This window comes from Manis javanica, chromosome 2, assembly GCF_040802235.1.
Source record: "Manis javanica isolate MJ-LG chromosome 2, MJ_LKY, whole genome shotgun sequence".
NCBI classification, from domain to species: domain Eukaryota; kingdom Metazoa; phylum Chordata; class Mammalia; order Pholidota; family Manidae; genus Manis; species Manis javanica.
In genome coordinates this window covers 48451858-48464130 of record NC_133157.1, presented here as the reverse complement: position 1 = coordinate 48464130, position 12273 = coordinate 48451858, and the positions used below count along the sequence as shown (strand labels likewise).

At 41.9% G+C, this 12273-nt stretch overlaps 1 protein-coding gene and 1 long non-coding RNA gene across 5 annotated transcripts in view; one reads left to right on the top strand and one right to left on the bottom strand.

Annotated features, from left to right (window-relative positions):
* Window positions 1-12273, bottom strand: part of SLC24A2 (solute carrier family 24 member 2) — a 214161-nt gene that overhangs the window by 24680 nt on the left and 177208 nt on the right. For all 4 annotated transcript variants that reach the window (XM_037018634.2, XM_073228443.1, XM_037018633.2 and 1 more), the window contains one exon: window positions 10228-10346. In XM_037018634.2, coding sequence (XP_036874529.1) covers window positions 10228-10346 — 119 coding nt within the window. The remainder of the gene's footprint in view (window positions 1-10227; window positions 10347-12273) is intronic.
* The window catches only part of LOC108387904 (uncharacterized), a 222115-nt gene that overhangs the window by 64727 nt on the left and 145115 nt on the right, over window positions 1-12273 (top strand). The gene's annotated exons all lie outside the window — the stretch shown is intronic.

The following is a 12273-nucleotide window of genomic DNA, read 5'->3' as shown; positions in this document are numbered from 1 at the left end:
TTTTCTTCGGCCTAGAACTAACATCTGATGGTTTGGATGGCCCACACTTCTCGAAAAAGCTGATCAGAAACATCTGATTCTTTTTGCATTCTTTTTCTGTCTGCTGTGGATTGAATGTTTGTGTCCCTCCAAAACTCTTACGCTGAAGCCCTAACCCCCATGTGGTGGTAGCCGGACGTATGCCTTTGGGGGGTGACGTGGTGGCAGCAGCAGAGTTCTCGTAACTGGGATGAGTGTCCTAATAAAAGAGACTCTGAAGAGCCAGCTTGCCCCTTCCATCCTGTGAGGACACAGTGAAAAAAATGGCCATCTATGAAGCTGGTCATTAGCACTTGATTTTGGACTTTTAGCCTCCAAAACAGTGAGAAATAAATTTCTGTTGTTTATAAGCTGTGCAGTCTATGGCATTATTTGTTATAATATCCAGGGCAGCTTTGAAGGGTAACGAAGGGCAGATCTGGGCTGTGTGGAGAGGCGTGGCCACGGCAATGCCCTCTTCCTTCCTCTGTCCCCTGAGGCGCTATCTCCAAGGTACCAGGTACAAATTTAAAAATGAAATGTGAGTGCTGATAAGATATCACTGAATGGCAGGACCTCATATATAGATGAAAAAGAAATACTTGTTCTTTAGCATCTCTGTCCAATAAAAATGTGCAAACATTTAGTCCAGGCCTGATGTAGGAGAAGGTGACAGCCAAGTACACCAATGGCCAGAATAATGGCTTGAGATTTTATGTGCATTTCACTGCATGATGTCACCCCTGATTCCCATAACTGGATAATCCTGCACTGGCTACTTCTAAAATGAGTACCTAGGGGACTTTGTAGAAGACAGATTAAGTCCTTTACAATAATAAACTTCCCTGAGGCTAGCTTTAGTAAGAATTGAAATAGGGGGTGGGTTATTTCCAGACACCAGCATTCAGTGTTCAAAGGCCAAGAGAACCTCAGGGAAGAATATACACAACAACATAACATCACCTTTTAACAGGGACTATCTGCTTTTCCTACCTCCATCATCTTGCATTATTGAAGCATTAAAAATACTGTCTTTGATAAAGGTGGCATGTTTTAATTTTCCAATTAGGTTTCCTTGGGAACTCGTGAAAAGATGGGTGTGCCTGTACAGTGCATGTGTGGGAGGCTCCTAGGAGAGAAGAAGTCTTGAAAGTGCCTTACCTAATGAAGGGATAATTAGAGAAGGGATTGATAGACAAAGACCCTCTTCTGCTCCAGAACATTCTTTTACAACATTATTGCTGTTGCAAAGTTAACTGAGATAATTCACAGAAAGTACATAAAACAGTGTTTGGCACATAGTAAACACTTGCTAATTGTTGGTTATTATTATTATTTTTAATAAGTGTTTAGGAAAATGATTTCTTCAAAGACATTCAGGAGAAAGAAGTTGGACTAGGTGAATTATGGTACCAGCAATAAAATTCTATAACTCAATTATTTGATGTGAAAATAGAAACTGCTGTAATTTTGTTTTTCCATCCACTTACCCAACATGAATCGAGCTCTTATTGACTATATGATGTAAGCAATCTAATTTATATTCCTCCTAGGTGAGATGAAGAAATAGAAGGCGTTTGTAAATAAGATGGAGGGCAAGATTCCACAGTCCCAAGAAGGAAATGCTATTTTATTTCAGTAGGTAGGCTGCAAGTAGAATTTCTACCAGAAACAAAGCTTCCAAGCAGCTGGTGAGACTCATAATATTGTGACACCTTGATTCTGTGTTTTGTGCAGAGCTACAAACAAGTAGAGTTGGAACTCTCAAAAGTAAAATGATCAAAAATGCAGTCACACTTTAATACAGGGAAAGGCTCTGACACCAATAACTATGTGGCAACTACCTGCCTCCCGAGAAACATTCCACAGAGTAATCTCCCTTTTGTAAGCTTCAGTTACACCAGTGCTTTAGTACAAAGGTATTTATTAAAAAATGAGATATTTGAAAGACATAAATATACATATATATGGTCAGTATACTGGTCTGCTTGGGCTGCCATAACAAAACACCATGGACTGGGGGGCTTAAGCAATAGAAATCTCTTATGAACTCCTGCCCATATCTACCAGCAGGCTCGGGGGCAGTAAGTGGTTTTCACCTCATCTCTATTTTTTCCTAAGCTGACTGGCCGATTAGTAGGGTCAACACACCAGAGGCCTTCATTATATCCATTATGGACATAGAACATCATGCTTGAAATTGGGATATGGAAAAGGTCTACCCACAAACATAGTTGTTACTGGGTTGGCGATCATGTCCCACAGACCCAAAGGCCTGTACACACTATGTGACACAAGGGGAAATGAATTTTTGAGGCCCCAGAATTATTGGTTAGGATTTGCAAAAGGAGCTGTATTGTGAGTCATTTAGAAAGCAAACTCAGAGCTCTGGGATGGGTCAGCCAAGGGCTCTAAGGCTAAGAAAAAAAACTTTGTTTGCCTGTTCTCTTCGAAAAGGGAATGAAACAGAGTCTGGAAGAAGAAAAGCTGTTGGACAGTGATGGAAAACCAGAGAGCTGCGTTTAGAAAAACTGAGTTGCTCAACTCTAAGATGAGTCCTTAACTGACTGTTAGGGACAGAGGCTGGCATGCCTCCAAAACTCACGGGCTGAAGCCCTAGTCCCCAGTGTGGCTGTATTTGGAGGTGGGGCCTCTGAGCAAGTAAGTAAGGTTAACTGAGGTCATAAGAGTGGGTCTCTGATCCAATAGGATTAGTGTCTTTGTAAGGAAGAGCATGTCTCTCCCTGGTCACACCATATCCTCTTGCATATACATGGAGGACAAAGAACGCTCTGTCTGTAAGCCGGGAGGAGAGCCCTGGCCAGAAACTCAATTGGCTGGGACCTTGACCTTGGACTTCCACCTTCCAGAACTGTGAGAAAATAAATTTCTGTTGTTTAAGCCACCCAGTCTATGGCATTTTGTTATGGTAGCCCAAGCAGATCTATATACACTGACCATATGGATGTTTATCTTTTTAAAATATCTCAGTTTTGAATAGTTTTTTGACTTTGAAATGAATCATTGTGTTCACTTGCTGTAATATATACTTTTAAATTGTCTTTTTCACTCATTAAGTCTTGGAAAAATCTATTTTTTGTTCTCTTAGTTTCTCAGTGTCTTTGTGTTTGTATTTTTTTTTTTACCAATGTCCCCGTTCTCTCTACTCTGCTCTTATCGTCCATGATTCTACTCTTATCTCTTCCAAGAGATAAGTCAACAAGCAGCTCTTTTTGGAAGGGATCTAAGACATTTATATTTGCTTTCTGTGTAGACATCCTGAACCAACAGAGCTAACATTTAAGTAGCAAACAGATTTTTTAAAAAGTGATAAATCTCTGTTTGCCTAGTGATAGGAAGTAAGTCACTCCCCTTCAAATATCATCATATAGTTTGTTTTATATAGAGAGGGAAAAAAATCTAGTATCAGGAATTCAGCATATTAAACACAAATGATAAAGTTTCATGCATCAATGGCAATCTAAAAACACTTAATCTGCTTCTACATGACTTCAAATGGAAACCAAAGTTTCAAAATATTTTGCTATGAGTGATGAAGCTGTTTGGACCTAAGTTTTCCAAGAAGCCAAGAAACCATTTTATTATGATATAGCATAGCATTCGAAGAGCCTGGTGAAATGCAATTGCCTTCCTTTGCTTTGCATTTTGTCCAAATGATTCTGAGGTGCAACCTACGGACAAGATGGATTTCTCTCTGTATTGCTATTGTAAATTGTGTTTTGTATAGTTTTCATGGGGTTCATAAATCCTGCTGATACAAGTCATAAAATATTTGTCAATTTAAATGCTACTGGAGAATCATAAGAAATAATTCAAAAGTCATTTTCATTGTTTTATTACCAAGTCGATTAGAATTACTCATAGGAACAGTAATATTAATGTCAGTATTTTTTTAAGGATGGTAATGGAATTTTTTCCTTTTTATTAATAGCCTTTAATGTATCTTATGTGAATGATTAATAGACATTCTTCAAACTCGGAAGGCACAATGACAAATGGTGTTATTGACAGTAAGATTCTCAGTGAATATATAATTCTTTGTCAATATTCAAATTTAGGCAGAAGCTCAAGAGTCTGATCTTCATCTATTTCATTTTTAAATGTGTTCAAAAGGCCTCTGAATGCATTTTAAGCAGTTGGTAAAAATTGTCTAGGTCATCAGATGTAGAAACTGGGCCTCAACTTTTCCTTACAAAATATATGTATAGATTGAAAGGAAAAAAAATGTTATCTCTTCCAGAAATGGAACCTACGTGCTGTGAGGTCTGTTAGGTAAGACAGTGTAATTTTTGCTTTTTAAAAATAGCATGTATTAGGTTTTCTCTGATGCTAAAACACTTCTTTTCTACGGCAGTTATAGTTCTGACATGGCATGGACCTTGACAAATCCAGTCGGTTGGAGAATTTCTGGAGACTCTTTCTTTCGCCACTTGGGCCTTGGCATCTCTCCCCGCATGCCCCAGTGCTCTGGCCGAGTTAGGCTCAGAGGTACCTCCCCACTTCCCACCAGGGCCTCCACTTCTTAGGTGCTGCTCCTCTTACGCTTCACTGATGTCTGAGAGATTGAATAATTTCATGCAGAAGGGGAAATGCAATCTTGGCTGTATTTAAACTTTCACAGTGGTGGACCTGGCTACTACACCTTCCTCGTTTAGGAAAGATACTTGCTCTTTGAATAATAGGAAGGTTTGCAGTTCACAAACCCTCTGTTAAACCTTACTATAGCTAAGAATATAAATGTTTACTAACTAAGGGTACTATTTTAGGAAGAAAGAAATATGGATTCTAGGTATCATCTGCTTGGAAAATCTTGGAAAGCCCTATCAGAGCCGACGTTTTTGACTGTGTATTATGAAGTCTCCATAAGGCACTCCAAAATCATAGCTGTAACTTTAAACAACAATAATCCATAACAATTGATAATGATGCTTCTTTACAACCTTCTGATATCCCAATTCATGTGTAGATTATCATGTGTGTGTGTATATATATACATAGGTACAAGTATATATATATATATACTCTATTTCTCTTTTTTCTAGGAATGTGACTTTCTTATATAAATCTGCCCACTGGTGTACCTCTTAACCAAAGCAAGGACTCTTCTGATTTCCCTAAGGACAGAGAGAAATCTTAGAGGTGAAATGAAATAAAAGCTACAACATATAAAAAGCTATCTCACAATACATGAACATGTAGGACACGATAAGAAAAGGTTAGATTTTTCAGATTTCAGAATCTAAGAAATTTGCAAGGCACGTCCCCTCCCACCCTCTCACCGTGAGCATGTATTGAAAGGGCTTTGTGTGTCCTGCACTGAGGACCATGATGCAGAGAGGCAGGGAGTTTCAGGCAGCAACTGGCCTAGTGCAAGCACCTGGCTGTTGTCTAGACCAGCAAAATTAAAATGTAAGAAAATGCTATGTTCTGGGTGGGAGAAACTATTTGAATTGTCTTTCAAACCTGGATAAATTCCCAACACTGAAAATTTGGAAGGTTGGAAATTGTCCATGGCAGCTCAAATCAGTTCTCTCTGTTAGAATCAACAGTATCGTGTCAGCAGTCAATGGGGGTAGACAATTAGCACAAAGCTGTTTTCAAAGTCAAATTATTTCTTGGTTCCACAGAAGATACAAATGAAGCAAAACATCTTCTGCAAAGGGGCTTCCTCTGTGAAAGAGAATATTTTAGAATACCCTTCATTGCCGGTGTAAAGTCTGTACCAAAGAAAGCTCTCAGAATGAGGTGTTAGTATAAAAACAATTCACTTGTAAGGAGGGTTTTTAAAAGAGCAGGTTAATTACACGAGCCAGGCTAGACTCTCAGGAGAATACCAGCGATGAACCATGAGTGTGTGGTGCATGGGGCTCATAATTTCCATTAATAAAGTTGGGATGCACACCTTATTCTCCATGTAGCTTGATAAAAATACAACTGGGAAAGAAAGAAAACTAACCCATTAAAAAGGCATTGAGTCACTTTGGTGACACTGTGCTTCAGGTGGTCTGAGCATTCCAATTCACATCTTTTTTCTGATTCTAGAGTCAGTGCTCTAAATTACTCTACCACCCCGTATTTCCAGCCTGGAAACCTCAGCATCATTTACAACTTCCTTTTCTTACCCACTCTCTCTGACCACATCTTCTCGATTCTGCCTCAGAAACAGCTCTTGAATCCATCCACTGCCATTCATGCCACAGTCAGTGTCTCCTGGAAGGCCTTGTCATGTGAGCTACTTAATAGTCTTTAAACAAAGTTTTACTAAGTACTGTTAATAACAGCAAACACCTAGGCAGTGCTTACTATGTGCCAAGACCTGTTCTAAGAGCATCTGTTCTCACGACAATGCTATGAACTAGGTTCCAATCCCCATTTCACAGAGAAGGAACGTGAATAGAGACGTTAAGTAACTTATCCAAAGTCACAGAGCTGGTAGGTGGCAGATTCGGGATTTGAATTCATGTAGTCTGTTTTCATACTCTGATTTTAAATCCTAAAGTGCACTGCTTCTGTTTTAATGTAACTTCTTATTATTTTTATTGTTGCATTGTTTTAGGAATAGGTAATATGCTTAAGTGGTTCAAAATTCAAAAGCTACAGAAGGCAGTAGACTGAAAAAGCCTCCCTCCCACCCCAGGTCCCTATCACCCAGGCCCCTGTTCTGGAGGCAGTCAGCATGGCCTGTTTCTTGGACAGCATCCCAAACAAGGGCCTCTATGTTACTTCCCTCCTTTTTTTCCTCTTCATGCAAATATAGTACACCGGATACAATGTGACATTCTGCTTTTTTCAACTTAACAGTATATACTGAAGATCATTTCTTATCTGTACAGGATGAGCTTCCTCATTCTTTTTCTTTCTTATTTTATTTTATTTTTGAATGCCTACAGAAGGCCTAAACTAGGGGTGGACCAACTTTTCCTGTAAAGGGCCAGATAGTAAATATTTTCAGCTTTGTGTCCATATGGTCTCTATCACATACACACCACTGCTACTTTTTAAAACAAATCTTCAAAATTATAAAAACATTCTTGTCTCATGGATTCATAAAAAATAGGTTGCAGGCCAGACTGGGCCACAGACCAGTGCTGGCTGATCCTTGAACCAACAGGCTCTTGCCTCGCTGCTCTGTATCCAGTCTTCCTTCCCTTTGGTCCCCTTGACCGTTCTGAAAGACCATTCTTTCTATTACACAAATCTGACTGCATTGCTCCCTTTCGACCCTCAGCAGATCCCTGCTCCCAGCAGGGTGAAGCCAGCCTGCTTGGTGGCACCTGCAGTGCCCTTCATGATCCACATGCTTCTCACCTCTGTGTTCACTGCCCTGATCCGTGCCGCCATCTGCTCTTTGCTTCAACTCTGGCTACAACCTCTTTGCCCACTATTACTATACAACCCTCTTGCCCCAGACCCAATTTCCATACTGCAGGACAGCCCCAGAACATCTTTTGAAATGCAAATCACATCTGGGAACCTCCAATGGCGTGCTGCCCTAGAAGGAAGTCAACTTCCTTACCATGGTCTCCAAGGTGGGCCAGCTCTACTCAGCTCACCTATCTGATCGCACTGCCACCATCCGCCCTCCTTCCATCCCCAACTCTCCAGCCACCCTGACTTTCCTGATCCTCAAAGGAGCCAAGTTCATTTCTGCCTCTGTGGGTGCTGTTCGCTGTTCCCTTGGCTGACTCCTCAGTTCCGCCTTTGTTAAAACGCCACTTCCTGGCGAAGCGTTTGCTCGTCTCCCGATCTAAAGGAGCCTTTCCACTTGCCCTCTGTCATGTTACCATGCTTTATTTTCCACAAGGCCATCTATACTTATATCTTGCTTCATATTTGTAGTCTCTCTGATCTGCTAGAATGTGTGGACATCTCCAGTATCCAGCACATTGCCTGATACATATTAGATGAACACTAAGAATTCTGATTGAACAGTTGAAGAATTTCAGCCCAATTTACCTTTCAGAGGGGATCTCTCCTCCCTCCTCACAGTATATTTCACCCTTCAATTCCATGGGCTTTCTCATCAATCACTAAGCATGAATATTCTTCTTAAGGTTTTACACCTTTGCACATGTCGTCTCAGTCATTTTCTCCTCCTCTGAGTGACAAACTCCTACTCACCCATCAATACCCAGCTCAAATGTTACCTCTTCTATGAAGCTTTTATGCTTTCTCTTGATAGGCTCTTCCTCTGGCAGGCTCCCAGAGCACTTAAACCAGACCTCCATGCTCACACTGGCCTAGACTTTTTACTTATCACAAATGTTTATTTATTTACTTATTATACTCTGAATATAGGCTTTATTTTCATTTTCCCTGCAATGAGCTCCTTCAAGGAAAGAATGCTTTGAATGGTATTTATATGGCAAGTATGGACACATAATAATATAAATAGCATTTAGCTCTGTGCCAAGAGCTGTATGTGTATTATCTCATATAATCCTCCTAATAAGCCCAATGAGGTACTGTTATTATCTGTACTTTGCAGATGCAGAAAACTAAGGAGAGATTAGGGCCCTTGCTCCTGGTGGGTCTGCAGTCCTCCCCAGGCCATCCTGTAGCTGGTTGGTGGGTGGCTCTTTGAGGCTTGTTTGCCCTTGAGTTCTCAGCTTAACAGGGTGGTGCCCCAATCTGTCCTGTCTCCCTGCGTGAGACCTAGCGACACAGCTCTGCTCAGAGAGAGGTCAGCAGGGGCTCTGTCATTCCCCTGCAGCAAGGTGCTCCCTTGCAGGAGGTGCCAGCCAGATGGAGATGTGATGACTAGGCTGCCCTCTGCACACCTGTGACCGTGTCAGCCCTGAGGCCAGTCAGGTGCCTTGGGGCTTGCCTCCTTCTGCCACATGCTGCGTAGGAGGGTGAGAACCTAGAAGGCAGAGGACGCAAGGGCAGAAGGAGCTGCCATTTCTTTATCTTTTCCTTTAATAACTTTTTTCTAGCTTTACTGAAGTGTAATCAACAAATAAGAATTATATTTATATTTAAGATGTACAATGAGATGATTTGCTATACATCTACCTTGTGAAAAGCACAGCAAAAGAAATAATCATCAGAACGAAAAAGCAACCTATGGAATGGGAGAAAATATTTGCAAGCTACATATCTGATAAGGGGCTAATATCCAAAATATACAAGGAACCATACAACTCAATAGCAAAAAACCAAATAACCTGATTATAAAATGGGCAAAGGACTTGAATAGATATTTTCCCAAAGAAGATGCACAAATGGCCAACAGGTATACACAAAGATGCTCAACATTTTATCCTTTCCTTTACACAAAAACTTACTATTTTTTTTTTTTTTGCCTATTTCTTCAGGGAATAAGGGCAATAAATAGCATGCTTTTTTCTAAGAAGTGTGGACTTCCCCTATGGCAGAGTGCATCCTAGTGGAAAGAAGAAGAGAGTGCTAGAACAGATTTGCTGTAGCCTGGCTTCTTTTTGTGGGTGCTATATAACTTTTCAGCTCATAGGGAAAATTCTGTCTGGAGAAGTGGGTCGCAAATTCCAGAGTAGTGCAGCTCCAAGGTTAGTCCTTGGGTCTACCTGACCCTTATCTACAGGGTCTAGAACCAAATCTGTGGCACATGGTGCATGTGGATGTTAATTATTATAACTATTAGATCAAAGAGCCATCTATTGGTTGCACCACCAAATGGTGAATTTGGCCAGGGAGTATTGATTAATTTCAGGGACAGGCATGGCTAAAGGGGGCTAACTGAGGTGTGATGGCACGGTTTCTCTGTTACTTAACCTTGACCTTAAAGACACAGAGGAAGGATTAGACTGCAGCAGCTATAAAACTTTATTGTATATTAATAATTGCCTCGGGAGTGAATTAAAAATGTTGACTCCTGGGTGCTGCTTCCCAGAGATCCTTTTTCATCCATTCTGGGGTATGGCCCAGGGATCTGCATATGTGTCCCCAGGAGATCGGGTGCCCGAGCCCTCCAATCTCACCCTGGGAAACAGTGGCTTAGAGAATATGTGTATTCGTTCAATAAATGAAGAGCTTGACGCATGTGGGGCCCTGGGCTCATACTGAGAAATAGACCCAAAGAGGAATGACTCTGCTTGGCGTCTGCCTAGTTGGGAGCTCAGGCTGCTGAGGAGACTGTAGGGTCAGGGCTGCTATGCTAGGATACCAAGAAGAACAGCGGTCCAGGAGAGCAATGGAAAAAAGCCATACCTGGGCTTCTGCAGCTTCAATGCTGTGGGAGAGATTACCGTTCTGCACAGGTTCTGAAGCGTCACTGGGTGGAGTCATTTCAACTTCCGTGCTGGTGCTGTTCGGGAGCTCGATTTTCTCTGTGACATAATTTAGACACATACAAAGAAAGCAAATGGAGTCAATGGGGGTAAGAGCTGTACTGGAGAGACTGTCCTAAAACACTGGGCCAAAGGAGAAAACAAACGGCCTCTGAGAGGTGATAAGGCCCAAGGGGGAAGGAGGGGGTCACACCAAATGGCAAAGCATTTTTTACCATCTTCCCCCCGCCTTTTAGCACACTCAGCCCTCCTCCCCGCTTCGATAGCTCTCTGGCTTCCCCACTCTGGCCTGATGTCTTAACTCGAGTGCCATCAGCTCCTATGGTATGTGTTTTCTAGATGAGGCAAAATTATCCATTAGCCATTCAAGAACATGAACCCAGATGTTTTTAATCGAAACTGTACCCAATCTACACACTGTTGTTTCTACCCAGGACATGCCCCTCAGATATTTTTTACAGTGGCACATTTCCTTTCATCCTACATTCTGGAAAGGGTATTTACTGGCTAAGGCCTCAGGGTCTTGAGTCCAGGGCTCCGCTCTGCCACCATTGGGCTGTCGCCTTAGGCAAGTCCTCTCTTCTCTGGGCTTCAGGAATGTTATCTGTGAAATGAGGGTGTTCAACCTCCACGGCCCACTGTTTCCAGCTCTAATTCTCTCAGGCACAGTGAGTGTGGGCAACTGCCAGCATGTAGGTGGCCATGAGGAGGGCAAATGCCTGAGGATGCTACTTAGCACATCCCACACCTGTGTACCTATTGCAGGGAAGGCAGGGGGGAGCCGAACAAGTAGTAGAGGGAAAGACTGTATCATTCCTGAAGGAAAGGTAGCATTTGGCTAGAGGAAGCCACAGGTCAGCAAGTGCAGATCACGTTTTCCTCTGGGAGTTGAGAAGTGACTCTGCGGAAATGGTTAAGCACTGGGACTGTCTGACACTGGGCACCTCAGACACTCCTGGCTTCACGCTTTGGCTCTACTGCTCAAGCTGTGGCATCCTTAGCAAGTGATCTAACCTGAGATTCAGTTTCCTCCTAAAATCGGGTGATGAGAACAACAGTACCACTACTACTTCCGCTATGGCTACTAAGAACAACAATACAACGCACTCAGCACAGTGGCTGGCACAGGGTGAGCAGGGAACACGTCTATTCTGAGCCTTATTACAGTATCTTCCTTGCTAGCTGGAAGAGTTTTTAGGGCTCAGAGGAGCACCTCCAGGTGGTCAGTGATCAGGCACCTCTAAAGTCTGCTGTGAGTTCAGTGAAAGGGAAATAAAAAGGTCCCTCAGCCTTCTGGCTGTGTAAGTCTTGGGTTTCAGGAGACAATGACGCTGTGCGTGCGGTTCAGTGCAAGGAGTGCCGGGCACCTGATTGCTTGTGAATATCAGATACGAGCGTGACCAGGCTGCCCAAAGGGTATCGGAATGTGCTTTCTCCTAGCAACTCCCTTTGGTAAATATTTCTATCTTTAGTAAACTATCACTGGAAAATAATTTCAGAATTATGTAAAAATTGTTTGAAGTGGCTAAGTTTTGGAAATGATAGGGAAATGTTTATGTTTATTTATGTATTTAGATGTGGAATACAGAGGTGCAAATCTATTGCAGTATGGAAAGCCACAGAGGCTCAAATTAATTTTATCATTTTATGTTTTTTGTAGTGACAGCGTTGTGATGGTCTGTGTGTATATGTCATGTCCTGCTGTGTGTGGCTCTGCCAGCTCCTAGTGTGCTTGGTTCAGTTATTTAAACTAAAAAAATATTAAGTACCTTGGGAAATATTAAAACTGAGTTTTTAGAGTCTAATTGTTGCAGTGATACAATTTAGGATCAGCTTGCAGTGGCCAAACCTGACCCTAACTATATGGATAGGGGGTCCCACAGTGGAGCTGAGATGTCTCAGGCTAGCACTGAACTGGTGAGAAGGAAAAAACCTCCCAGGCATAATGTTTAACATTTTAGCTTAC